The sequence below is a fragment of the Stenella coeruleoalba genome (assembly GCF_951394435.1).
Source record: "Stenella coeruleoalba genome assembly, chromosome: 11".
Classification (NCBI taxonomy): domain Eukaryota; kingdom Metazoa; phylum Chordata; class Mammalia; order Artiodactyla; family Delphinidae; genus Stenella; species Stenella coeruleoalba.
The window spans coordinates 6,966,831-6,992,845 of record NC_137157.1 but is presented as its reverse complement, the minus strand read 5'-3'; the positions used below and the strand labels follow the sequence as shown (position 1 = coordinate 6,992,845).

The 26,015-nt window shown below is 45.0% G+C and overlaps 1 protein-coding gene across 6 annotated transcripts in view; it reads right to left on the bottom strand.

Moving 5' to 3' along the window:
- TCF20 (transcription factor 20) overlaps positions 1 to 26,015 on the bottom strand; it is a 166,638-nt gene that overhangs the window by 33,969 nt on the left and 106,654 nt on the right. For all 6 annotated transcript variants that reach the window (XM_079936122.1, XM_079936121.1, XM_079936118.1 and 3 more), the window contains exon 2: positions 13,029 to 18,749. In XM_079936122.1, coding sequence (XP_079792248.1) covers positions 13,029 to 18,713 — 5,685 coding nt within the window. In that variant the 5' untranslated portion in view covers positions 18,714 to 18,749. The remainder of the gene's footprint in view (positions 1 to 13,028; positions 18,750 to 26,015) is intronic.

Genomic DNA, 26,015 nt, shown 5'->3' with positions numbered 1-26,015 from the left:
CTCCTCCCTCTTGCGTCTCCCTCCCTCCCTCCCTATCCCACCCCTCTAGGTGGTCACAAAGCACCGAGCTGATCTCCCTGCGCTACGCGGCTGCTTCCCACTAGCTATCTGTTTTACATTTGGTAGCATATGTATGTCCATGCCACTCTCTCACCTCGTCCCAGCTTACCCTTCCCCCTCCCCATGTCCTCAAGTCCATTCTCTACGTCTGCGTTAAAAAGGCATTTTTTAAAAGAAATTACCTGCCAGGAAAGTGACTCTCAGTATAATCCTGCTCCTCTCCACTGATCATCCAACGCCGAGCCGGGTCTATGCATCCAGAAAGGCGCTTATATTCAACTGTTTACAATTTCAGTGGCAGAAATGATGAACCTGCTGCCACAACAGGCCTCCTTTAGCAAGATTTCAAATTTGTGCAGCTTATACTGGAACTTAAAGCTCCAAAGAAGTTCCAAACTCTTGGAGATCTTTTTCCTTATTTTCACTGCCTCTCTTCCTACTTGCATTTGTTTTATACTTTCTTGACCAGATCTGCTTCCACCTCACCCATCCCCATCTTCCCAACAGAACAACTGAGTATTGCAAGTCAAGATCTTGTCAGGCAAAGCCACCCTATTCCTGGAAGTGGCAGGTTCTTTAAGGGCAGGGGGCAGCCTAAAAAGGGACAGACAGCAGAGGCACTTTTATATGGGGGCATAGTCCCAGCAGAAAGGAACTTTAAAAAATGAGGACATCTTGGTATATTTAAGCTACTGCCATGCCAATTCAACTATCCATAGGGTCACTGGTCCCCACACCCTAGAGCCAGATCCCGCTAACCCTCTCAGCAGGCTTTATGGGGCCACTTAATGAGGTGATAATGTGTGAGACACCTCACAGGGCATTTCAGGTCCTTCCATACCTTGACTTCCCAGAAACCCTGCACTGGAAAAAAAAAACTTGGTCCAAACCTAGAATGGAAACTTTGGTACCAAAGTTAGTTGACTGGCTAAACACTGAGTTTTCAGAGTTGATTTCAGTCTGTCACTTGTCCCGGCATCACCAGAAGCGTCGTGGCCGCCACCCAGAAAGACTGAACATGCAGCATTCCAGGTGTTTCTTACCCCCAAGGAAGTCTAACAGCTACTAACTCAATCCACCTTCGTGGATGGGGACACTTTCTTCTTCATTTCAAGAGCAGGAAGATACTCAGCAAGAGGCCAATCCTTACTTCAACAGATGGAGAAAATGGGAACGCAGAAATAATATGACCAAGATCAGAATTAATTAAATTCAACAACTACCTCCCCAACCTTCAATTTTTTAATGTCAAGTGACTGTTCGACATATCTCATTTTACTCCTTACAACCTGACAGGGTAGATCAGTTATTATCTCCACTTCACAAGTTAAGAAATTAGGTTGGAAGAGGCTAAAGTGACTTGTCTACCATTACAATTTTCCAAGAAGTCAATCCCTACCAATATTTGGATGAAGGAAAAAATGAGATCTATAACGTTCTATAATCATCACTCCTCCCCAACAATCTCTTCTAGTGTCTTCGGAGACCATTCGTGGGGTAAATCCAAGAGCCTCTTTTGCTCTCCTTCTGGTACCTGTTCTCTGGGCAGCCTGGTCAGGACACAGTATTTATGTGATGAAAGGTGGGTCCACCATATATGTGGGTTTTCTTTCATGAGTGAGATTACAAAGAAGCAACAGAAGATGGGGTTTCATAATTCCCAAGTCAAATTAAGGAGCTGAAGGCAACAACTGGTGTTTGCTGGTGGTCTCAGTGTGTGTGTGTATGTGTGGCTGAATCATTTCCTGGGCTTCTGAAAGTTAATTTGGAAGGTTTTGAGTGGAGAGTCTTCCAGAGCTGAGCAATGAGATCTTGTTGGCATATGCAACTTAAATGGAATTCTCTTTTTTGCAAAGTGTGGGTGGGGTAGATGGTATGGGAGAACGGAATTCCCTTGCTGGAGAGGTAGCATCCTTGGAGGTGACTGGCTTTAATGAGGAAAAGGTCTGCAGCACTGCAAAGCCTCGCCTGCCAGGAGGCAGCAGCAGCAATTTATAGGGATGCCACCCACAACTGCGTGGTAGCTTTGCATGTTGTTCCGCAGTTTCTACTGCGGGTGCTTTGCTTATAGCCCTGGGCTGACATGTCGCTCTTGGAGAGTACCTGGACCAGAGTGAAGGTGCAAACATTAATGACTGTTTGTGTCCACCTGTGAGGGGTAAGGGGACAGAGGTAGTGACACTGAGAAAGCCACTGTTCAGAGAAGAGAATTAAGAGTGTGCTCCTGGCGGACTGTGAGTTTCAGAGGGCTTGATGGAAGGGTTTGGGAAAGCAGGAAGGTGTGGATCGTGACGTGGGCCTATTTTTCCCACCACTCACTCTGAGCTTTGGGCTGGTCCGAGCGCACAGTAACTCTGGGCAGGTTGGGCCTCCGGAGCCTTCCTGACTCACCTTTCCCCTCGCCCAAGTTAGGTGCAGCTTTTCGGTGTTTACACAGACCCCACACCCTCACAGTCCTTACACACATGCTGATCTAAGCTTATCTAGAGCTGCTCTTAGCTGCAAGGAACTATCCATCAGAAATTCATTAATTCGTAAATGGTCACTTGGATGTCTAAAAGGGAGGCATCTTAGACTTAACATGGACGTGATACACCTCCTGATCTCCCCACCAAAACTTGTTCCTCCTCCAGGCCTTCCTGTTTAAAGAAATGGCACCGCATTCACCCAGTTGCTGTTTCCACTCCTGCCCACACAGGCCATGGGGATTAGCTCCTGCCGACCTCTCCAACCTCATTACCCTCTCCGCTTTTCTGCTACTGCCTCACCACACTGGCTTTCTTCCTGATCCTCAAACCCACCGAGCTCCATTCCTCCCTGCAGCCCCTGTACCCTCTGCACCTCTCTGGTCTCAAAGGCTGGCTTGTTATACCACTGCCACCTCAGCACCTCCAGGAACTTCCCCTGGGCTCCCAATCTAAAGCAGCTGCCTGGTTACTTTCTACCACATTGTCTTCTTTTAATTGTGTGCACCAATCTGTTCCTGGCACCTATCAGATGCCAACTAGTAAAGGGTGTAAGTAAACCAAGGTTGTAAGCAACGGCATGGCCACACTTGGGTTTTAGAAGGATCTCTTTAGAGTGGAAAATGGAAGGGGGTCAAACTAAAGAGTAGAGAGACTGATTAAGATGGTACCTAATTGAAAAGATGATGGTTTGGGGGTCTGGGGTGTTTCAATGAAGATATGAGAGACTTGAGTTCTCTAGGAAACAAGAACAATGAATGTCTCAATAGGAAACAAGGGAAGGAGTCTATGACGGCTCCAAGGGTTTTGGCTGGGGCAGAGGAGAGCACAGAACTAGGCAGGGGACACACATATGCTGGTTTTGAGTGAGGCCAGTGGGCAGCTTCATAGACAGATCTGGAACATGAGTTCTGAGTGTCATTAGGTCATATTCTCATACAGGGACTGTTCCTCTCCCTTCTGAGTCGAATCTCTCCTCTAGGTTGTCAGTCTAGGACAATAAAACAGTGTTAGGGCTCTGGGTGACTGACCTCTGGATCTCACGTTTTTGTCTCAAAGGGCACACAATAAAACACACAAACAACAAAACCTTTGGTGAGTGCCTTGTATACTGTGCCTCACAAAGAACTACCGGGATGAGCAATTAACACTACCATGGTTGACTATCTCTCAACCATTAATTTTTTTGCTGAAACTATAAAGTGCCATATAGAAAAAACTGTCACTCAGTCTCATTACCAAAACACATTTTAACATTTCTCTTCAATTATTACATGCTTCGAAAGATTACTTTAAATGACATCCAAAGGCCCACCTTCCTCCACCAGATATTACGTTGCTCATTACATGTCTTTCTTAAGTCACAGGTTCACGCTGTGCTGATCAGCCCTGTGTCATTCTCAACAGCGGCCCCAGGACTGACCTAGCCCCTGGGGAACCAATCTGGTGAGGAAGACAGTCACAGTACACGGTGCTAAGTAGCGCAACAGGTATAATGGGAGTGCTGGGGACCTGCTGCTTGGGGAACCAGGTGACAGGTGAGTTGGTTTTTTAAAATCCATGTGCTTTTCATGAACAACAGTGGATTAAAATGCCCAGGCCTGTTGGGAGGTGCAAGGTCTTGTGTCAGCAAACAAATATATTTTGAGGGGCTGCCTTTTCAAAGCATTAATATATTTTGATTCTTTCCAGAGACAACTCTACCTAGAAATAAGCAAAGAGAACCATCTGGCAATTACCCTATTGCTTATCTTAACCAGTTTTAAGTAGTTTTTGAATGAAAAAAAAAAAGTAACTCTCAAGCAAACAAAGGACCTACATCTGATATCTGTCTGAACCAAGATTTAAATTTCATAGACACTATTTTCAAAGTCTGGAACCACCTGGCATCTCCACAGAGCCAGTCACAATGAGTATGCCTGAGAGTTGTTAAATGAGCATACGTTTTACTAGAAACTCTTCTACTAGCTGCTTAGTGAAACAGGTGAGAAATAAAATGCCTTCAAAGGTGATGTCACAGGACAAAAGGGAACCTTCCTACACTGTTGGTGGGAATGTAAACTGGTACAGCCACTATAGAGAAAAGCATGGAGGTTCCTTAAAAAACTAAAAATAGAACTACCATATGATCCAGCAATCCCACCCCGGGCATATATTCGGAGAAAACCATTATTCGAAAAGGTACATGCACCCCAATATTCACTGCAGCACTATTTACAATAGCCAGGACATGGAAGCAACCCAAATGTCCATCGACAGATGGATAAAGAAGATGTGGTACATATATACATGGAATATTACTCAGCCATATAAAAAAGAACGAAATAATGCCATTCGCAGCAACATGGATGCACCTAGAGATTGGCACACTGAATGAAGTCAGACAAAGGCAAATATTATATGATACGCTTATATGTGGAGTCTAAAAAAACGGTACGAGTGAACTTATCTACAGAACAGAAACAGAGTTACACATGTAGAAAACAAACTTACAGTTACCGCGGGTAAGGGGTGGGGGATAAATTGGAGATTGGGATTGACAATATACACACTACTATATATAAAATAGATAACTAATAAGGACCTACTGGATAGCACAGGGAACTCTACTCAATACTCTGTAATGGCCTATATGGGAAAAGAATCTAAAAAAGAGTGGATATATGTATATGTTTAACTGGTTCACTTTGGTGTACACCTGAAAATAACACAACATTGTAAATCAACTATACTCCAATAAAATTAAAAAAGAGAAGTTGATGCCACTGCAGCTGGGTCTCACTCCCATCAGAAGGGGCCTGCACTACTTCAGACTTAAGTTTGTTATTTTGTTGGCCTTGGTCTCATGCGTCTGCTTATGTGGCAGCTCTTTAGTTCTGTTCTCACAAGGCACATTACTTGACAGCAGTATGCTGCCAATATATTCAAATCAAGTGTCAGTCATAAGCACACATAGCCAGAATCACTCAACTGTACCTGGATTAGTGGGACAGGGTCATATAGGGCTGAGTTTTCTCTTTGGTTTGACTTCTACCCAATGAGCTTAATGACAGGAACACATTTTTACTAAAATGACATGTGAGGACACCTTCTAGGACTAACATCAGCCCACAGTACTTATTTCATCTAAAAACCACAACTCAAAAGCCTCCAGGAATAGTCTGGAACCCACCAATTGCTGGTGGTTTCGCACTGCCCATAAATTATAAAGGCTCAATCCCAAGACTGCAATACAGCCCTCTGTGGTCCATATATACTACACATATTAACTATTTTTGGTGGGAGGTGGAGTGTGGTTGTCTCGAATCATTCCATGAATTCTTAATTATTTTGGATCTCCTTTATGGTGCTGACCTGTCAAAAATGTTTATTTAAAAAACTTCATTACTAGGTAGACTCTTTACTGTGGCCTTAGATAATCATTATCAGAAATTTACCAACTCACAAGAATATTAATGTCTTTACTTAATGTGAAGACAGATTTTATTCTCTTCCTTTTGCCTCCTCTCCTTGAGGACTCTAATTCCTGAGAGTGTTCACGTGGGCTAATGCTATTTCATGAGACAGTAATTAATATTACACCTTAGGGCTTCCCTGGTGGTGCAGTGGTTGAGAGTTTGCCTCCCGATGCAGGGGACACGGGTTCGTGCCCCGGTCTGGGAAGATCCCACATGCCGCGGAGCGGCTGGGCCCGTGAGCCATGGCCGCTGAGCCTGCGCGTCCAGAGCCTGTGCTCCGCAACGGGAGAGGCCACAAGAGTGAGAGGCCCGCGTACCGCAAAAAAAAAATTACACCTTAAACACCACACTCCCCGCTCCCCACAAACTTGAGTTTCCCACCAGAGTAATAAAAATGAGGAGAAACTGTTTGTTTCATATGCAGGGCAATTTTGCTATCCAGGAGGATACGTTCTGGACACTCCTGGGACGAATCACTAACTGTGCTAGGATGGAATGATATAAACCACAGCTTACTGAGCGAGCTTATAACAGGAACACATCTTCGCCAAAACAACACGTGAGGATGCCATTCTAGGGCAGAAACCAGCCCACAGTACATGCCAAGCATTTCTCTATGTACTTTCCAAAGAGTAACTCATTTAATGCTCAGGACAACCCTCTTCACAGCAGGTGCCATCAGCTTCCATATTTTACAGATGAGGAAGGTGAAGTACAGAGGTTAGTGACTTGAGCAAGTGACCAGCTAGGAAATTCACAGGAAGCAACGTGATTCCAGGTCTTTGACCTAGCCCCAGGTGCTGAGCAGAACGGCACACACACACACACACACACAGTTGCTGAGCAGAACGGCAAAGGCAGAAAGTTGAGGAAGATCTTTGAGGGCAACCATTAAGCTCACTGGACTTTCCCTTATTAGACTTCTTTCCAATACATGGGAAGATGGGAAGAAACTGGTCTCGGCTGTGGCCTTCAGGTGCCTTCAAAACTGGCCTTGGCTTGGGATGAGGGGGCGGAAGCTCCATTTTTTTAACAAAGCTGGGTAAAGGAAGCTGTGCCTCCCTCGTGCAGGAGCTGTGTGGGGCAAGGCACTGCTTTCTGCAGGAAGCGCGCGAACCTTCCTGACAAGGGCCAGGAGCCCTCACACAGGGCTTCTCTTCAGGCACCAGCCCTGGGGCCCGGGGCTGAGGCTCACTCACCTGTGAAGTGACAAAGGTCCCTCACAGCATTCTAACTTCAGATTTCTACTGGTTTTCTAACAAGGACTCAGATATTTGTTGAATTGAAATGAATACTTACTTTTACATACTATTTGATCATGTGAGCTCTTTTAACATATCAGCAATAACTCGCTTAACATCTCAGGGATGAATTATCTGGCCTAATATACAGTGACTTGTCAATATTCTTATTTATGGACCTTCAGCATTTTCAAAGAAGAGTGTGCCCCTTATAAATTTTATTTAAAAATCAGGTGTAATGCTTCTCTCATCCCTAAAAGAAATAAAGAAATAGACTGTAGGAACACTAAGTCTTTCCATTTGTAAGGTAATATAAACAATAAAATTCTAAGCTTCAAATTTCACAGGAGATTCCCTAGAATTCAGAAAAACCAAATTCTGAAAGAAAATTAACCCTTTCTCTGTAGGTTCAGTCTCAAGGCCATCATGTAGTGTTATAAAAAGAGATATCTATCACACAGGTAAATGTTAAGAAAAATAGGAAATAAGATAATTACACAACTTTCTGCTGTATGATAAAAGTCATGGGAATAGAGAGATGAATAGGCCTCGGTGCCTTAATGTGTAATGTGGGCAGGTTGTGACAGAAATGAGCGTTGTGATGACAAAGACCAAGTGATGGGGGCTGGGGAGGGAGGGAGGGAGTGTGAGGAAGATGGAAGAGGAGAATGAGAGAGAGTGTGGGAATGTGAGAGAGGGAGGGGCAGAGTAGAGGAGCATACAGGGGTGATGAGCTGGGGGTACAGGGATGAGGGGAGGGAAAGGAAAGAGTCAATGGGGGGAAGAGGGATACTGGAGCTAAGAGCAGAGACCAGGAGTCTATGGAAGGCTTCCGCAGGACCTGGGCTGGCGGCAGCATCCGTGCCAGGCTGCTAACTTAAGGAGCACATAGATGGGAATTCAGTGAGAATATGGGACAATGCCTTTATTTTACAAATAACCGGAGAAACTAACTAACCTGTTTTTGACATTTGAACACGTAGTCACACTTTCACAACATAATCAACGTATTAGTACTTTTATACTTGTCAAATTATGTTTTTTGTCACAATTTAAAGTAAATTAAGGAGGATGTTAGCCTGTTAGCTGTATGAAGGCAAATTATTATTGCCCATTATTTAAACTTGTAATAAAAATAAACTTTAAATACTTTAAATAACCTTTAAATATAATCTTTAATATACTTTTCAAGATTGAAAACAATCTATTTGGAAGGGGTGCCACCAGCCTAGGTAGTGGAGGAGGGGAGGGGAACAAGCACAGGCCGGCAAAGCTGAGATGTGCAGTCTCAAGGGACACACCAGAGATCCATGGCCACCAGATCCCTGAAAGCCTTCCCATTCCTAAACGTATTGAACAGGTTTTTATGTAACAAATTATTTGTATGTCTATTTAGAGGCAATTACTTCTGTCATACCATCCATGTCAGAGGATTCACATATATAATTACATCAAGGTAAATAATCAGAGGTCATAGTTAGACAAAACCAAAGAGGACACTCAGAAAAGTAAAGACGGTGAAGGCCGTTTATACAGGAATGTTCTAGATTTCAGCTATTTTTAGATTAGTGTGAAGCTTACAGGGAGAGGAGCTATTGTTTGTCAAAGACTTTGTATTATTCTGTTATAATATCGTGCTTGTCAAAACACCTGATAAATACATAGGCCAAAATGGATCTTTAATCAAATATATGTGGCCTTATCTCAACACGACAGGATTGAGAGCACGCTTATTAAGCAGACCAAAATCGAAGGCATCTGTTAAAACCCAAGATAAAACTAGACTCAAAGTGACCTTGACAAATTGAAACAGCATCCATCAAATTAAATAAAAGAAGGCAAGTTAGTGTAATTTGTTCTTGAGTACATTAAGAAAAGGAGAATAAAAGCTAGGCAAATAAAACTGAAAAGGATCTTGCAGTCACAGCACAACATCAGCTCCAAGAGCCAAGAAGCATAACTTTTTAAACCATTTTAAAAATCAACACATCACTGGGCTATACTACCTGAGCATGTGTCACAAAAGCCAAGCCATCCTTTATTCTGAGGGTAATGGAATGGTATCTTCTCTCTTCCTATCTCACTGAGTGGCTTGTGAGAATAAAACAGATGTGCAGTGTACTAAAAAATTCAATATACAAAGCTAGCATTCTATTCTAAAAGAGGGATGTAAAAAAAATAGAATGGGATCAAGGGAAGAGAAAGGTAATATTCTTAAAGGGCACTGGTATAGTGAATGAGTACATTATAAGAAAATAAGCTTAAAGCTGCAGTATGAGATTTAATTTAAAATTGGTCATGAAACTAATATAATGTTATATGTCAATTACATCTCAATTTTTTAAAAAAAAGGTGGTCAAGTGTTCTGAAACCTGTTACTAAAGGAGAGTGGAATCTGCAGCCCTGATGGTGCCATCACAGAACCCCAAGATCTAAGTTTACAGCCTCTACTATATAGAAGAAGTGTAGGGACAAAAATACCTGTTTTTATGCCTTCTCCCTTTAAATGAAACTTTCCAACTTCAACAGTTGAGGGTGCAATTAATATTTTAAAAATCAAAAACTACTTTCAATGTTCTCTACCTAATGTGCTTCATGTTATTTTAACCATTTAGTCAATGGAAGCTATGAGGGATGGGTTAAAGAGACTGATTTATCATATTCAGTGTATTTGTTCCAATTATAACATTCCAGATTTTATTTTGGGATCAAAGCTGACAAGTAAAAGACTAAATTGTCAATTTCTGAAGACATGATTCCTGACTAGGAGTTTTAAAAGGCAGGCCTGCTGTTTGGCCCTTTTGAGGATGGAGGGAGCTGTGATTTAGGGTGGTCGCATCATTATAGGGTGCTTTCTACTTTCTATAAACTAGACTTGAATTGAGACATGGGATCTAGTGGTTTGCTGAGAAGGATTTAGCCTGCTGATTACTGGTTACCAGTTATTACTAGAGAATGTTCAAAAGTTTACACATAAAAATTACTCTGAGAGATGTTAATAATGTTCTATGTTGAAATAAAGAAAACATGGGCAGATAGGGACACACACCAAAAAGTAACAAATAAAACAAACCAACCCACCAAATACAGTTAACCATCAGAGTAAAGTTGGCAAGCAGGCCATCAACTGGGGCAAAATGATGATTAATGGATTACTGAGCTCTCAGAACTGACTAAAGAATTCTGTGCTTACTTTAGAGTCTTAAACGTTATGTCCCTTTAGGACTTCTGCATTTTAAGACGCCACTGTGGGGGACTTCCCTGGTGGCCTAGTGGTTAGGATTCTGGGCTTTCAATGCCGTGGCCTGGGTTCAATCCCTGGTCGGGGAACTGAGATCCTGCAAGCCAAGCAGTGTGGTTAAGGAAAAAAAAAAAAAAAAAAGCCACTGTGTCTAAAAAGCAAATCTATTTCAAACTTGGGGCTTTAGGAGTGACAATGATGGTGCAGAGGGGGAAGGAGGGAGAAAAAAGATCCTGTGGGGAAGTGGGGGGGTGGGGACAATGTCTTGGAGGGAAAAGCAAACTCCTTGTGTGGCTGAATTAGAATGTTCTAATTTAAAATATATGTAAATTTCACATTAATTACATTTTTTGACTATAGTTTACAAGCACTTCCTTTACATCAGACACTGTTATAAATTCTGGGGATAATGCAATGATAAAATACAGTGCTTTGTGGGGAAGATGTAGTGGGGAGGAGAGGACAGTATGAAGTGTCCAAGAATACTATGATCCTGGCTGATAAAACCCTTATTAAGTATGACTGAAAGTCACCTGTACATCTGTCAAGCATGGAAAGTTTCAAATACAAATCAATACAAAAAACTCTCATCTGATTAAACATCACAGACTGAACATACATTTACACACCTGTTTCCTTTCCACAAAATAAAGGGATAAACTTATAAATTCATGAGGACCTGAAGAATGGGAGGGGAAACAAACAACACACAGGAGATGTCCAAATTCTGGAAACCGGAAATAAAACAGAGCAAGTGCTTCAGCAGACTGAAGGGAAGAAGAGGGGAGAGTGCAGGGGAGGAGCCGCTAGAAAGCCAGCCACCTTGTGGCACAGAGCCTGGGAAGCACAGGTGTCTCAGAAAGTGGGGGGTACAAGGTGGGGCTGGAAAACAGAAGATTAGCTCAAAGCCTGTATGAGGAGTTAGGTCCCTTACTCAACCCAGTTTAACCATGTAACTGTCCCCACAGAGGGATATTCAGAGAAGAGAAAGTTGTTGAAAATATCAGAAATGAAAATAAATAAATAAAAGGTTGATTAGATGATAAAGTTGTAGGAAGCATGGAGAAATCAGAACAAAAAGAGAGAAAGAACACAGAATAGGAAAGAAAAGACAAAGCCAGAAGATCAATCCAGGAGGTACAATTCCTAATTAATGGGAATTCCAGAAGGAGAGAATAGAGAAAACAGAGGGAAGGAAATTATCAAAGAAGTAACACATAAACTTCCTGATCTAACAGCCATGAGTTACAGATGGCAAGAAAAGGCCAACCTCAAGGCCTATCATTTGAGATTTCAGAACTCTAGGGAAATGAGAAGATCCTTAAACTTCCAGAGGAGAAAGACTCAACACACATATTAGGGCCTGAAAATCAGAGTGGTTCCAGTCCTGTCGACTGCAACACTAGGAGGCAGAGGACAGGTCAGGAAGCATGACTCCAAGATCGTGAGAGGCAACTAGATTCTATACCCAACCAACCCTCCATCAGACGTGAGGATGGGATAAAGACGTCCAGATACATAAGATCTCAATGTATTTACCTCCCAAGCATCCTTTTTCTCGGGAAAATACTAAAGGATGATGCACTCCATTAAATGAGGACCCAGACTAAGTAAGGTAAAGATATGGATAAGGTAACAGCATTCCACAGAGGGAAGAAGTAAATGATGATGACTGTGATGATGAACGCCCCAGGAAAAGTTATGAGAGACCTGACACATATACACTAATATGTATAAAGTAGATAACTAATGAGAACCTGCTGTATAGCACAGGGAACTCTACTTCACTTCGCTGTACAGTAGAAACTAACACAACATTGTAAAACAACCATACCCCAATTAAAAAAAAAAAAAAAAAAGACCTGAAGAACAAAAACCCCCTTGGAAGGAGCCGTTTGGATTGGAAAGATGTGGTCCAAGAAAATAAAAAGCAAATAAAAACATGAATTAATAATTCTAGAGAAGTGAAAAGTTTTAAAAGAAAGAAGTTATATCCACAGTATATATTTCGTAAGTATTACAGAGTCAGATGTTGAAAAATGGGACAAAAGATCCATAGATAACACAAGTAGCGGTAAAAACTTATCGTTTAGAAACACAGGAAACTGGCAGAGGAATCAGGTTTGAGAACGGGTGAAACAGGCATGTTTGTTTTAATGAGCTGGAGGACACTAGCATGGCCCTGTAACCTGTGAACACATACTGCTGATAAAAGTAAAAAGTGAAACAAATGTCCAAATTACTTAATTTTCTGTCTGTTATTTGGGTCTAGGAGCTTTATTATTATTTTTTAATTGAAGTATAGTTGATGTACCATATTATGTAAGTTACGGGTGTACAACATAGTGATTCACAATTTTTAAATGTTATACTCCATTTATGGTTATTATAAAGCACTGGCTATATTCCCTGTGTTGTACATGAGCTTAGGGGCTTTAATTTGGAGGAATCATCATGTGATGTGAAAGAAGAAAAAATACGGCTGAAACAAGTGAAGGTGGAAGAAAAGGAATCAAAAAGAAGTAACAAAAAGAGCAACTGGTAAGGGATTTCTCGTACTCACCATCTCTCTGGCTATTTCCAGCGCTTCCTGCAGGCCATAGAGCCTGCCGCAGACCAGGTAGATTCCATTGGCCCAGAGAATACAACCCTCATGGACCCAAAATTCATTGCTGTCAAGAGGTAGTTCAGGGATTTGTAACTCCAACTCGGGGCCACCTTCTGAAGTGGTGGGCACGGAGGGCTTTGAGTCCAAAACAGTCTTTTCGCTGCTGCCCTCGGTGGTTGCTTTTTTACAAGGGAGCCCCCTGGACAGGGACCGGGGGCCTCCGCCACAGTCTTCCGAGCGGTGTCGCCGCTTAAACCTGGGGTGGGCGGCCAGGCTCCTCTGCTCCTTCTGCTGCTGCTGCTCTTCCTCCTCCTCAGTGTCCGTCTTGGAGCCATTTGAAGCGCTTTTGTGCCGTACCTTAACTTTGCTCTGCATTTCCGTGGCCCTCTTAGGAGGCGGATTCTTGGGGAGAGTGGCTGCATAATCTTGGGGATAAAAGGGTCCAAAGAGGTCGCCCATGTTGCGGTAACTGGCCCACTTGCCACACAGACAGCACACCAGGTGCCCCATAACAGAAGACTCTGTCACGACAGGTCCCTGCAGCATAAAGGATGAAGCTGGGAGCACCTTGCTTTCAGTGCTGCTGGGTGGAGGGGTCAGGGACCTCTGACCCTTCCGACCCCTCACCAATTTGGTCTGTTCTTCTTCCTCAGCATTGATGATTGTACAAACGGCTCCAAGTTCACACTTGTTTACTACATGGATATAAGGGAAAAAAGACTTGTTCTTGGCATCAGTTTTATCCAGTGGCTGAGTGGCATACTTCAGCTTGATCTCAGGTTCTTGGGGCTCTACGATGGGAACTGCTTGTTTGGTTTTCCGCTTCCTTGGCTGCGCCCCAGGCTTCCTTCTCTCCCTCCTTTGCCTCTGCTTTTTTGGCTTTGGCTCTCCATCTGCAGAACCTTCTGGTATCTGGGGGGGCTGAGGGGGTGGAGGTGGTGGCTGCTGTTGTTTCTTTTGCTTATTCACACTACCAATGGGTCTCCCCTTCTTCTTTCCTGATGGGAAATAACCCTTTGGGGGGAAACCCTCCTGTTTGGGGGAAATGGTCACTGTATCGTTCTCTTTCTCTTCAGCCTTGGGGTTTGCCTCAGGAGCGAATGAGCCCGCTGGAGGTACATTCTTTGAGTCAGGAAAGATTAAAGGTGCTGTCCCACCCAGGGAACCATCTGGTCTCCCTTGGTTACTCCCAGGCTTCTGTGAGGTTGCGGATGTCATGGCACCAGGAGGTTCCTTTCCAGCAGTGGCCGTGTCTGGGTGTGTCTCGGTCTTCACTTTGTCATCCCCACTGCCACGCCACTCCTCCGAAGATCGTGCAAGAGGCTTTTCTACGCTCAACTCCTGGTTTGTTGGACAGACTAGGTCAGACACCACCTCACCTTTTCTCTTCTCCATCTCGGCATCCTGAACAGCACCACTCCCGCCTTCGGGAGGGCCGCTCTTCAAAGACAGGATGTCATCCAGAGTAACCGTGTCTCCCCCAGCCTCCGCACTGTTCGAGGATGCACTCCTCCTAATGTTTGGGGATGTGATCTTCTGAACGATAGCTTCCAATTTCAACCCCCGTCCTTTCCGTGGGGGCAGTATTTTGGTCTTGGCAGGACTTGTGAGGGTAACAGCAGGGCAGTTTCTACCATCTGGACTTGGAAGGTCCTTGGAGGATTCTCTCTTAGGGATGGACTTGATCTCCTGGCTGTGAGAAAGATGGGCATAGGAATTGAAGGCTTTATCAGCACCTTCTTTTGATGGGTGAAGGAGGCGCCCTTTATCTTCAGCGTTACTGTTCTTCACATCTTGTGACTGTCTCTTACTGGGAATGGGAGAGATAAAAGAACGGACACGCCTCCTCATGATTAAGGGGTTTTGAGAAGAATGATCCTCTTGACCTGGAAGCCTTAGCATAACATTACTAGGTTTGGATGACTGTGTAGACTCAGCTAGCCCATGTCCGTCGGTCTCATGGGGTGGTCCATACCTTTTCTGACTGGACATTCCTGGAGGACCGCCGCTTTTGGCTGGAGAAGTTTGCCGAGAAAGATCCCAACAAGATTCTTGTTGTAACTTCTGGGAGCCGTGCTTCAATTCGATGCCTTTGTTAGAAAGACCATCACTAGACATGAGGCAGCGCCCACCATCCTGACCGCTGGGGTCATGGTAAGTCCCCATCGGTGGGCCATACATCATGCCATCTTTGTCATTCTTCAGGGGGCTCCGTACTCGGTCAAGAAACTGCTGCTGCCTTGGACTCTTGCGGGGTCCTTCCTGCCTGTGCTGAGCCGCAGCGATCACTCCCTGAGCAGAACTGCTGCTCCAGTCCTTATATTCCTCTTGTTGCTGTTGGTACATCTGTCTCTTGTAATGGAGCTGAGAATTCAAACCTGCATTGGGGTCCCCATAAGCATGAGCGCGAGTGTTTGTGTGATAAGCAGAGGCCAGGCTTTCTGAGTTGGGAGAAAAGGGAGTGTGCAAAGAACTCCTGTTGGCCCTCTCTGAAAAGGTCATATGTGGGTTTATGTGATGAGGGTCTCCCCCTGGGCCTCTGCTCCTCCCAGGAGACATCTTCAATTTTTCTGAAAAGTCATGATACTGAGAAGGGGAACGACCCCTCATGCCCTCCCGACCACCAACTCGGCCAGGGACTCGCCGCATTGGCGTGGGTCTGCCGTCCTGTGGGCCATAGTCTGAGATGGAATCATGGGTAGCTGCTCCAGGGCTGGCGTTGCCTCGGTAAGACTCATGCTTGATGCTAGCAGGGTGGCAGTGGTCTCCAGATTTCTTGTTGTTGAAACTAGCTTGGGACTTGGATTGTTCAAAGTCTTCCTCTTTTATCTGCCCACTCTGCGATTTCAGCTTTGTTTCCATGGACACCAACCCACCTGGAAGAATGACCGACTGACTTAAACTTGGATTGAGACGTTCATTCCTCCCAAGTCTGGTGTCGGCACCCATGTGTCCCAGTGAGTGAGCCCCCGGGTCTCTGACAATCTGTCTTAGTGGAGAAATATCACAGATCACTGATCTTCTTTCAGAGAGGGAACCCCCGGGCTCATGGGCTGATGACTGAGGCTCTATTTCAAACTTTCTGGGAATTGGATAGTCAGCCAAATTGATCTGTTTCATTTCAGGAGCCGAGCCACTTGATTTCCTTTCCCAGGGGCCCCAGTGGGGATTTTCTAATAGGGAACCAATGCTTTTGTTCAAAAGGCCCCTGCTAGCTAATTCATTGGTTTGACTAACTAACACATTAGGCCTTGTGGCTCCTTCTAGGCCACCAGCCATGCCCTGGTGCTCCTGAGTACTCCTAGAATATCTCCTGTCAGGGTGGTGGTGGTAACCCTGAAGCACTTCCTGCAGGAGGCTAGGGAACTTTTCATTCCTACCCTTTCGCTCCCCATGGCTAGTGAAGTCCCCCTTATCTTGTCCTGTAGGAAACTGAGGAAAGCCACTGACATTTCTTGGCACGGCTGGCCCAAAGCTATCCTTGTAACTATAGCGCAAGCTTCCAGGAGATTTGCTAGGCTCAGTTCTGCCTATAAAACCAGAGCCCCCTGTGGAGTGCCCGCTCTGGCCGTTTCCTTCTCCATTGTGGTTGGAGTTATTATCTCCATTTTTGTTTCCTTTATTTCCTCCTCCCGGAGGCTCTGGCTGTGGAAGTGACGCATGACTGGTTTCCTTTCCCCCGCCAGTGCTGGGTGGCCTCTGAGTGGCTGCAGGATCATCCTCTTGGGAGCCTTTTTCTTGCCCACCAGGTTTTTCTACCCGACTTGTCATAGCTTCCCGGGAGACAATCACCCCAACTGTCTTCTCACTGACTTTTGGGTTGCCCTCAGATGACAATGGCATGTCCTTAGCACCTGGTGAGGCGGTCTCTTCTCTGGCTACAGGACTGGCACTGAGTCTGGGGGCTTCATTCTGAGTGACTTGTGCTGGTGAGGAGCCTGCTTTCTCTGAGGCTCCACCCTTGTAGGTGGTGTCAGAACTGGTGCTCTGGCCACTTAGCTGCCTCACCCTCTCACCTTGATCCTCGGAACTGCTGGAGCAGCCTCCATCCAGCGACTCTGCCATAGGGGACTTCAGTTGTTCTTCAGCCTGTGAGGAGCCTTCGGAGTTTGTGCAGCTGTCTGCTTTCTTAGAAGATGAAGAAGGCCTCTTGGAGGTCTTCTTCTGAGGTGTCAGTGCATCGGAAAGTAGCATGTGTTGAACAGTATTAGGAAGATTGGCCACTTGCGTACTCAGGGCACTCAAACTACTCAACCCAGGATCTGTCAGCCGCTTTTCTGGCACCCCTTCTAGTCCAAACCCTTTGAAGCCTGCAGCATGAGAATTAGGACTGGGCATCATTGACGGGGTTGGGCTGAGTTGAGGCATTAACTGTAGAATTCTGTTTCTGGAACCCATCGGCACATTGCCTTGCCCACACTGGAGATTCTCCCCACTCTGCATAAGAGGAGATGGGGTAGAGCTACAGCTTGGAGACTGAACCACAGAGGCAGCCGGGGAAGGGTTAGAAATGGGGCTGAAGTTCTGGTGAAACTGCATGGGGGACCTCACAGGAACCTCGGGCTGGCTGTACTGCCCCACCTGGCTTTGCAGCGGCAGCTTGGTGGCAGTGTTGGTATACTGCATCACATGCTGCGGATGCTGCTGCTGCTGCTGCTGCTGCTGCTGCTGCTGTTGCTGTTGCTGCTGCTGCTGCTGCTGCTGCTGCCCCTGCTGGGTCCCTTGTGGAATCTTCGTCTGTTCAAAATTCTTCATAGATTGAGGCTGATAGCTGTAATTCGATTGTGTTCCGTAAGCCTGTGCATTAGAACCCACATTATGTCCTTCGTACTGGGATCCAGCATTCACACTGTAACTGCCGTCATAGCTCTGTCCAGACTGGCTGAAGCGTTGTGGTGAAGGGAAGGAGGAGGAAGTCGTGGCAGAAGACTGGTAGTGTTGGCCAAACTGACCCACTCTTAACTGGTAACCAGTGGCAGAGGCTGGCAGAGTTGAGGGCCGCTGCATCGGCTGCATGTGGGATGAGCCGGACGCTGGCTGGCCAGTGGCCTGCGGCAGAGGCTGATGGGACTGGTAAAGCTGCTGTCTCAACTGCTGCACTTGCTGCTGCTGTTGGCTGGAAGGCTGCTGCTGGTACTGAGCGCTCCCTGGAGAGAAAGGTCCCGTGTAATCCTGCTGATAATGAGACACGCCACCAAGGGCAGAGTGCTGTGCTTGAAACTGGCCCACATGACCCTCACTCCCATACTGATTGCCAAAGCTGCTCCCCTGGGGGGGTCCATAGCTCTGCACAGGCCCAGAAGGCCTTCGCTGAGCAGGCTGCGGGGTTCCGGCTGCCACGGGGTCTTTGCTGCCTGCCATGTAGTAAAAGTCTCCAGCCTCTTTCCTGAAACCCTGGTAGCCCTGATGGCCGGAGGTTTCGCTAGCCATTGCCGCTGCTGCAGCAGCAGCCGCTGTTCCTCGTCGTCCACCACCACTGCTGCTGCCACTGCCACCACTACTGCCACCTGCACCCCCAAAATTCTGGAACATCTGGGCCTGGCGAGGGCTGAACTCTTCTATCCGGGATGAGCCGTGTACCTCCTGTGGGTAGCTCTGCTGGTTTCCGTGGTAACTGCTTTGCTCCCGGAAGGACTGCATACTGTTCAGCAGCACCGCAGCAGGCCAACAGCCCTCCTGGAAATGGAAGAAAAAAAAAACGAGTATTAGACATGCATCTCCTCAGTACAAATAAAATCAAGTTTAGAGATGGAGGGGACGTGAAAATTCAGATGCCCAGATGAAATTAACTGGTTTGAATTTCATCTCCTTTATTTCTTATCCTATCCATTTCTGAAGCTGCAAATAAGCAAAGAAACATCCATAAGAGTGAGGCAGAAGTCTACGATAGTATGAAAAGAAACATTCATTCTGGGTAAATACAAATTCAATACAGTAAAAACCTCACTATTAGATAAATGAGCCCCCAAAATATGGGGCTATATTGTCAATAAAAAATCCAACAATTTTTAAAAAGTCTTCCAGTTATGGTGGGGGAGGGGTGAGAAAAAAACACTTTCATATAGTTTGTTTCATGTATTATTAGACTGATTATTGAACTGAGAGTCTCACTTAATGATGAGGCAGTTACTCCCCTCCCCGACTCTGAGAAATAGAACTGGCCTGAGAACAGAAGTCAGCTCCTTATATCCTAATGCATGTGACTGCAGGTTTACTATAATTACCAACAATCTGTGATGGTGGGTGACCCCGGGACACTCAACTCTTAACACTGCATGGATTCCTTATTGCTTCAGTCAGCTATACAATCTTAGGGGTTAACCTCTTCTTGACACATAAGTATGTCCAAGCCCCACCACCCGCCCCCATCCTCAACTCCCAGGTTCAAAGGGCTAGGCATCATAAGCCAAAGTAGCAGTGATTATTTGTCCAGATTCTTTCCGGAGGTTTGCAAGAAGTTTTAGCATCTCTGACCCCCATGTAGTTTTTGACTTGCCAATCTAGTATTCACAAAGTTATTATTGGCCATTCCTATGAAAGAGAGAATTCAGTCACACAGGAGAACAGCAAAAGATATAGAGGAAAATTAGAATTCACCAAGCCTAGGACCTAGACTCTTCCCAAAGTCATCTGATTGGGTCAACACTTTGCATTACATTTGCTAATGTAATTCTCATGTAATATAATACTCCTCTTAAACAATTAATCAAGAGCTGTTTTTTTTAATTGGAGTATAATTGCTTTACAATGTTGTGTTATTTTCTGCTGTACAGTGAAGTGAATCAGCTATATGTATACATATATCCCCTACCTCTAGGTCTTCCCTCCCACCCCAACCCCCCCATCCCACCCATCTAGGTCATCACAGAGCACCGAGCTGAGCCCCCTGTGCTGTACCACAGGTTTCCACTAGCTCTCTATTTTACACCTTTTGCCTGGGCCTGTCTCCTCAGAGTCAGAGATGAATAAGACAAGGTCAAACTGCTCCAAATGACTTTAGAATCAATTATTCAAAAAAGAAATTACAAAACACACATGGGCTAGGGTAAGTTAAGACAAAGTTTTCCTACAATGGCTTATGAATCTACTTTCTTAATTCCCTCTCAGGGGAGCTGAAAAAGAAGTTGCGGGCAGGAAAGTCAGTGATTCTTTTAAAAGATGAGTTGGTAAGCTGGATTCCGTATCTCCAAGCCCTGCAGTGGCTCCCCATTTCATCCCAAGTGAAGCTGGTCTGGGAGGCCCACCCCCTACCTCCTAACTTCTCTGACGTCCTCCTCTGCCACTCTCTGCCCTAGTTCTGCTGTCTCCTTGCCTCTGGGCCGGGCCACCAGCATTTCTACAGAGGAACTTTGCTCTTGCCGGCGATGCTCCTCCTCCAGAGGCACACGGCTTGCCCCTTTACTTCCTTCCAGGAACCAGTTTGGCTTTCCCCTGGCCATCCTATTAAAAAACAGCTAACTCCACACCCTCACCTGGGCCTTCCTGATTCCCCTGCCTTGTTTCCTCCCCAGTATTTATTCCCAACAGGTACATATGCGCTACTTCTATACTATCTGTCCCCAGCCCCCACTAGAATGTAAACTTCCAAGGGCAGAGACTTGGTGCCTTGCTGTAATCCTCCTGTCATTAAAACAGTAAGGAGCACACAGCAGGCATTCTATAAACCAGTAAATGCACAAGAAGTAAGCCTCAGAGAACCAGGCGAGAACTTCCATACTCAGAGGTGGTGGTGTGGCAGTGAGATGAGAGAAGAGCAGGAAGAGAAAATAGAATATGACTGATCTGAAAGCAGAGCTAGATGATGCCTGAGATCCTACCTGTAAAATTATCCAGTTCCAGAGGGAAAAAACCCCACTTAAGTCCATATGAGAGCTGTGAGGAGACTGCAGAAATTAAACATGGACCACAGCTGAAGATGGTCAGCAACTCTAAACTCTGAAAGCTTGACCTACTTCTTCCTGAAGTATCTTAAGTCTAAATATCTAGACAAGAGTCTACTACTTGGATATTAAGTTTGATTATATAATCACATGACCCAAAGTCACCTTTAAACATCCAAGTACAAATAATCTCAGAATCTAAAGGAAACCTCTTCTCATCCTCTTCAAAATGCCTTTGCAACAGACAGCTATTTTCTGTGTTCCACTGCATCTGCTGGGCAACAGATAACTCCTACTGGAGTGCTTACTGTAGTGCTTGATACTGTACCAGCACTTTACAAGCAATGACTCACTGAATCCTCACAAAATCAGCATCCTCATCTTCCAGATGAGGAAACTGAAGCACAGAGTTCACAAGGCTGGCCTGGCAGTCTGCACCTTCAGGCCACGTTCTTAACACTACAGTACCCAGGGGATCATATTAACACTACAGTACCCAGAGGATCTAATATGAGTCAGTGACAACTGCCACTTGTCCTGTCAGAGGTCAGCCTTGAAAGTGGATGACCCCACCAACAATACTTTGAAGTTATGTGCTTCTCTATTCCCCTCTCACAAGGACCTCCCCATTAAGCCACTTAGGGTAAATTAGTAAGCACCTTAGGAACTAAGACTGTCAGGACCAATTCTGTCCACACAGGTATTTTTCCTGTTTGTGGTGTCCTACCCTAGCTCTTAATGCCAATGGCTTTCTCTACATGATAAAAGGCAGCTACTAAATCTGGCAGTTTAATGAAAACCTTCCTTGAGAGATCATCTCTCCATAAATAAACATCTTACATGTTGTTTAATTAATCCTTCTGTAAATAAAATCAGTCTTCTGAAAAATGAGTATATAAACAATGTTGCCACTTGCTCCAAATTTTTCCTCAGCAAGAGCTGCTAAGAAGTAAAGAACACTGTAACATCAGCACTTCCCGCCTCCGCCTCCGGCTGCCTGGCTCCTCAGAGAATCCCATCTCCAGAGTGGGAGACAGATTTAGGTACAGTTCCTTCGGAGGTGTGCTCTCAGCCCTTCTCAGAGGTTTCCTGTCCTGTATGATGTCATCCTCTTCCCTATTGTTATTGTTCTGGTTTATGGACTAGATGAAAAAAGACTAGAGAAAAAAAAAAAAAACCACAGCCAGGTATCTCCTGCAGGGTATTAGTCAAGTTAAACACTCTCGGTACACATGAAGTATCTGATCACCAGAAAGTGGGTGCAAGTTCATTTTTTAGTATTTCCAAGTAAAGCAATTAGGAAAACCAAGTATACCAGCAATTGAAAATGTAAACCCAAAGTACTAATTTTAGCAGCAGTGTATAAAATAAGCTACTAATAGATAATTCCAATACTGTCCCATCATTTAAGAAAAGCAGAGCATCAGTGTAATCAGTTTTATAGCTTCATGATTAATAGTGGCAAATGCCTGAATTTCCTCGTTTGAATGAGTACAGATGCAGTAAAGAAAAAATGACACTCTAAAAGGAAGCAAAGTCACCCATAAGGAATTTCTATACCTAATATGAAAAAGGTTTACCAACTCGCCTCCCTCCCCAACTTTCCCCTTCCTGGTTCTCTCCCATTTTCCTAAACTTCCGAATGGTTTCGGGAGGGCTATGGAGGCGCACTGGTGAAGTCCAGAACGTAGTGCCTTATGTGTTCCATGGTTCATGATCCAGAGTCCACACTGACCTCACTACAAGCACTGCTTCCCCCTGCAGCCGCACTCTCCACCCTACCCCAGGGCCAACGACCTTGCCATCTTGTAGAAAACCAACATTAGCCTTCTTTGTCCTTCTTCCTCCTCGTGTCCGGTATCATCCCACTCCCCAAACCATTCTCTTCTCCACGAAGTTTTCCAAACTGTCTTCAAGACAGTTTCCTTGAGAGATCTTTTCCAGTACCTGCTTCCTCTTTTATTCAGGTTTAACCTTTGATTTTCTGCTTATTGTCCTCCCTTACCTTGAAAAAATGCTTTACTCTTCAAGATGTTAACAACACAAATACTTATAGTTATGGCCCTTGTCTGGTGGATTATTCTGCTTTCCCTCCAACCTTACTCCTCACCCACCTCCATCCTACTGTCTCTGGGAGGGGGCACCATAGGGACCGTCAAGAGGCTCCACTGCCCCTCTGGCTTCTGGTCCAGTTGCCTGGAAGAGGCAGGAGGAGGGTGAGGAGGAGGAATTTACCCTCCTGGCTCCCACCCTGCAGTGGCTGAGACTGGCTGAGATGACCCACCAATGGCCAAGCCCCGGGTGGGCAACCTCAGCAGCCACCGTCTCCAGGCTCGAGGAATGGCTTCCTCCTCTTGCCTTCCAGGCCCAGGGATACTAACACCTCCTGCTACTGCTAGCCCAGGAGACTCCACTTTCTCTACTGGTGTCCCCAGTCCCTGCTCGCCCTTTGTAAATAGTCCCAGTTCTGCACTGTGGACAACTCAGCAGCATTGTGACCACCCTCTTTCTAAGTTCTCCTCTGCAGACCAGAACCTGGGAGCTACCTTTTCAGAACCCTTTTTCCAGCATAATCTGGGTTAGAGTTTACAAAGAGGAGCACAAGAAAGATTTGAAAGGCAGAAGAAAAGGAGACGGTAATACTCCTGGAGGTGGCTGCAGCAGACGTGGATTCCTAAGCGGCTTCCCCATGAGCTCACAAGAACCACTCACTGTGGTGTTTCAGTGTGAGATGATCGGTAGCAGCTTCCCTGACCTTCCCAATCCCAGTTCTTCCAATGGTTGGGTAAAGCCTTAATTCCTCTATCAAAACTCTTCATACCTGGAATAGAAAGCTTCCTTTTGCCTGAATGAAACAATTAAATGCTCCTTAAATTACCCAGTTTGAGTGTGCCATCTGTTTCCCACCAGGACCCTGACTAATATCGTTCTTCTCTCATTCCTAGGATTTCAGAGTAGAATATTATCACTTGGGAAGGGAGAGACTGCTATTTCATGCAACATACCAGAGGGTCTAAAAATCCTCCCACAACAAAACACCTATAAATGTCAGACAAAATGCACAGCCAAGCTGCAAGGAGGAAAGAAATGCCCAGGATTCAAAATTGGTTGGGACTCTGACCGCCAGGGATGGGGTGGGTCAGGTATGCAGGACTTACTAACCATATGGTAATGGTTTTAATGACAAGGCCTCCAGCCCTCTTTTGGTGGTGGTGGGGAGACAGAACAGTCACTTTTGCATGTAAAGACTCTAGGCAGTGTCACTTGTGGCTGGATTAATTTCCATAAAGATGACAAAATACATTTTTAGGCAGTCACCAACTCATTCTCAAGGACAAAAATGTTCTTTCCTCAATTGACCCAACTTCCTATCCCCAAGGAGAACCACGATCACCTCTTAGACATCCCTAGGCAAGATGCTTGAGAACAACCTCAAACTCATCTCTTCCTTGAACTCTTTGTATTTATGGTGTTACCTAATCCTGTGACTTTTCCACCTCTTGGATTTGCCCTTTACCTCTCCAGCCTTGTCACTGCCATTCTCATCTTTCTTGGACTAGAATAACATCTCTAGAAGGTCTCTTTCCCAGAACCAATCACCTGGAACAGCTTTTCTTCACCTGCTGTTTTGACAGCATTGCCTCCCCACATGCCTTGAAGCCCTCTGGCATCTTCCCAACCCAATTTCTGCTCATCTCCACCCTCTCAATCAAACCTGCTCCATCCGCTCTGGGCCATCGTCCTGCCCTCACCTTGAAGCCATCTCTGAAACATCCCTAGGTCCACAAATTCCTTCCTACTGAGTCAGGTCATATGGTTCCCAGAATCTTAAAAGCTCCTGAAATGTGACCTTTTCCACAAGTCTTCCTTGAAGCAGGTCATTTGTTAGCTTTTCTCTGTTAGTAAAAACAAACTTAGTGAAGTGCATTTGCCTTTAACCACTATCTAAAGGTATGCACTATTGATGATAATAGCTACCATTTATTCTGTGTGTCAGGCACTGGGTAGTTTTACATATATTTCAACTTACAGGTGAGAAAAAAAAAAACAGATAAATTATGTAATTTGCCAAAAGTCACTCTTCTAGGATAAACTGAAGCTGATATCCTATAACTCAAATTCTTTTGGTTCTAAAACCCACTTTCCCTTCTTTCACTGTACCACAAATTGAGCAAGGAGCACTTAAATCCAGGTTTTAAATATTCCTAACACTTTGGGTCTTCCCTGGCGGTCCAGTGGTTAAGACTCCACGCTTCCACTGCAGGGGGCACAGGTTTGATCCCTGGTCAGGGAACAAAGATCCCACATGCCTAGCAGCACAGCCAGAAAAAAAAAAAAAAAAAAAATCCTAACACTTAGACAATAACTGTAGCTATCACCTATTTCCTGCATCTCTAACACAAGCCACACACTGTACCAGGCACTTTACATAAATATTAATGTATTTAATCCTCACCATGCTCTAACAAGTATTAGTGCTCCTTTCTGTAAAGTGAGGCTCAGAGAAGTTAAACAAGCAAAACATTCATAGTAAACAGACAGGTGGGATATGGAATGCCCACCCCAGAACCCAACCTGTACTTCTGACAGAAGCCTTCCATGAAACAGCAGCAAGACTTTGACAGATTGGGAGTTATTTTAGAAGGAAATCTTGAAATTTTCCAGAGTTGAGTTGACTTTCTATACCTGGGTAGTTCTATGTTGTTTGCTCTATGTATGTGCAAACATGGAATCTTCCTAAGTAGATCAGGCAAAAAGATTTGCTCAAGGTTTTGATTTGATATTTCATATTCTATATCATATTTGCAGATGAACAGAGCCTAGACCCTTCTTGGTGGCTGACAGGTGTCTCAGTACAATTAGGCCTCAAGAGTAAGATAATGTGCTGATGGTGCTGGCCTGTCCCTGGCTTGGGAGCCCAGAAAGCAGCTTAAGGAACCAACTCAGAATTTGCAAGTCTGTCGTCTAGAGGAAAAGACACCCACCAGAGTGCTACAGATGTAAGAAGTTTGCTCTGAGGGTCAAAATCTGTTTTGTATTAACCATGCAAGCTATAAAACAC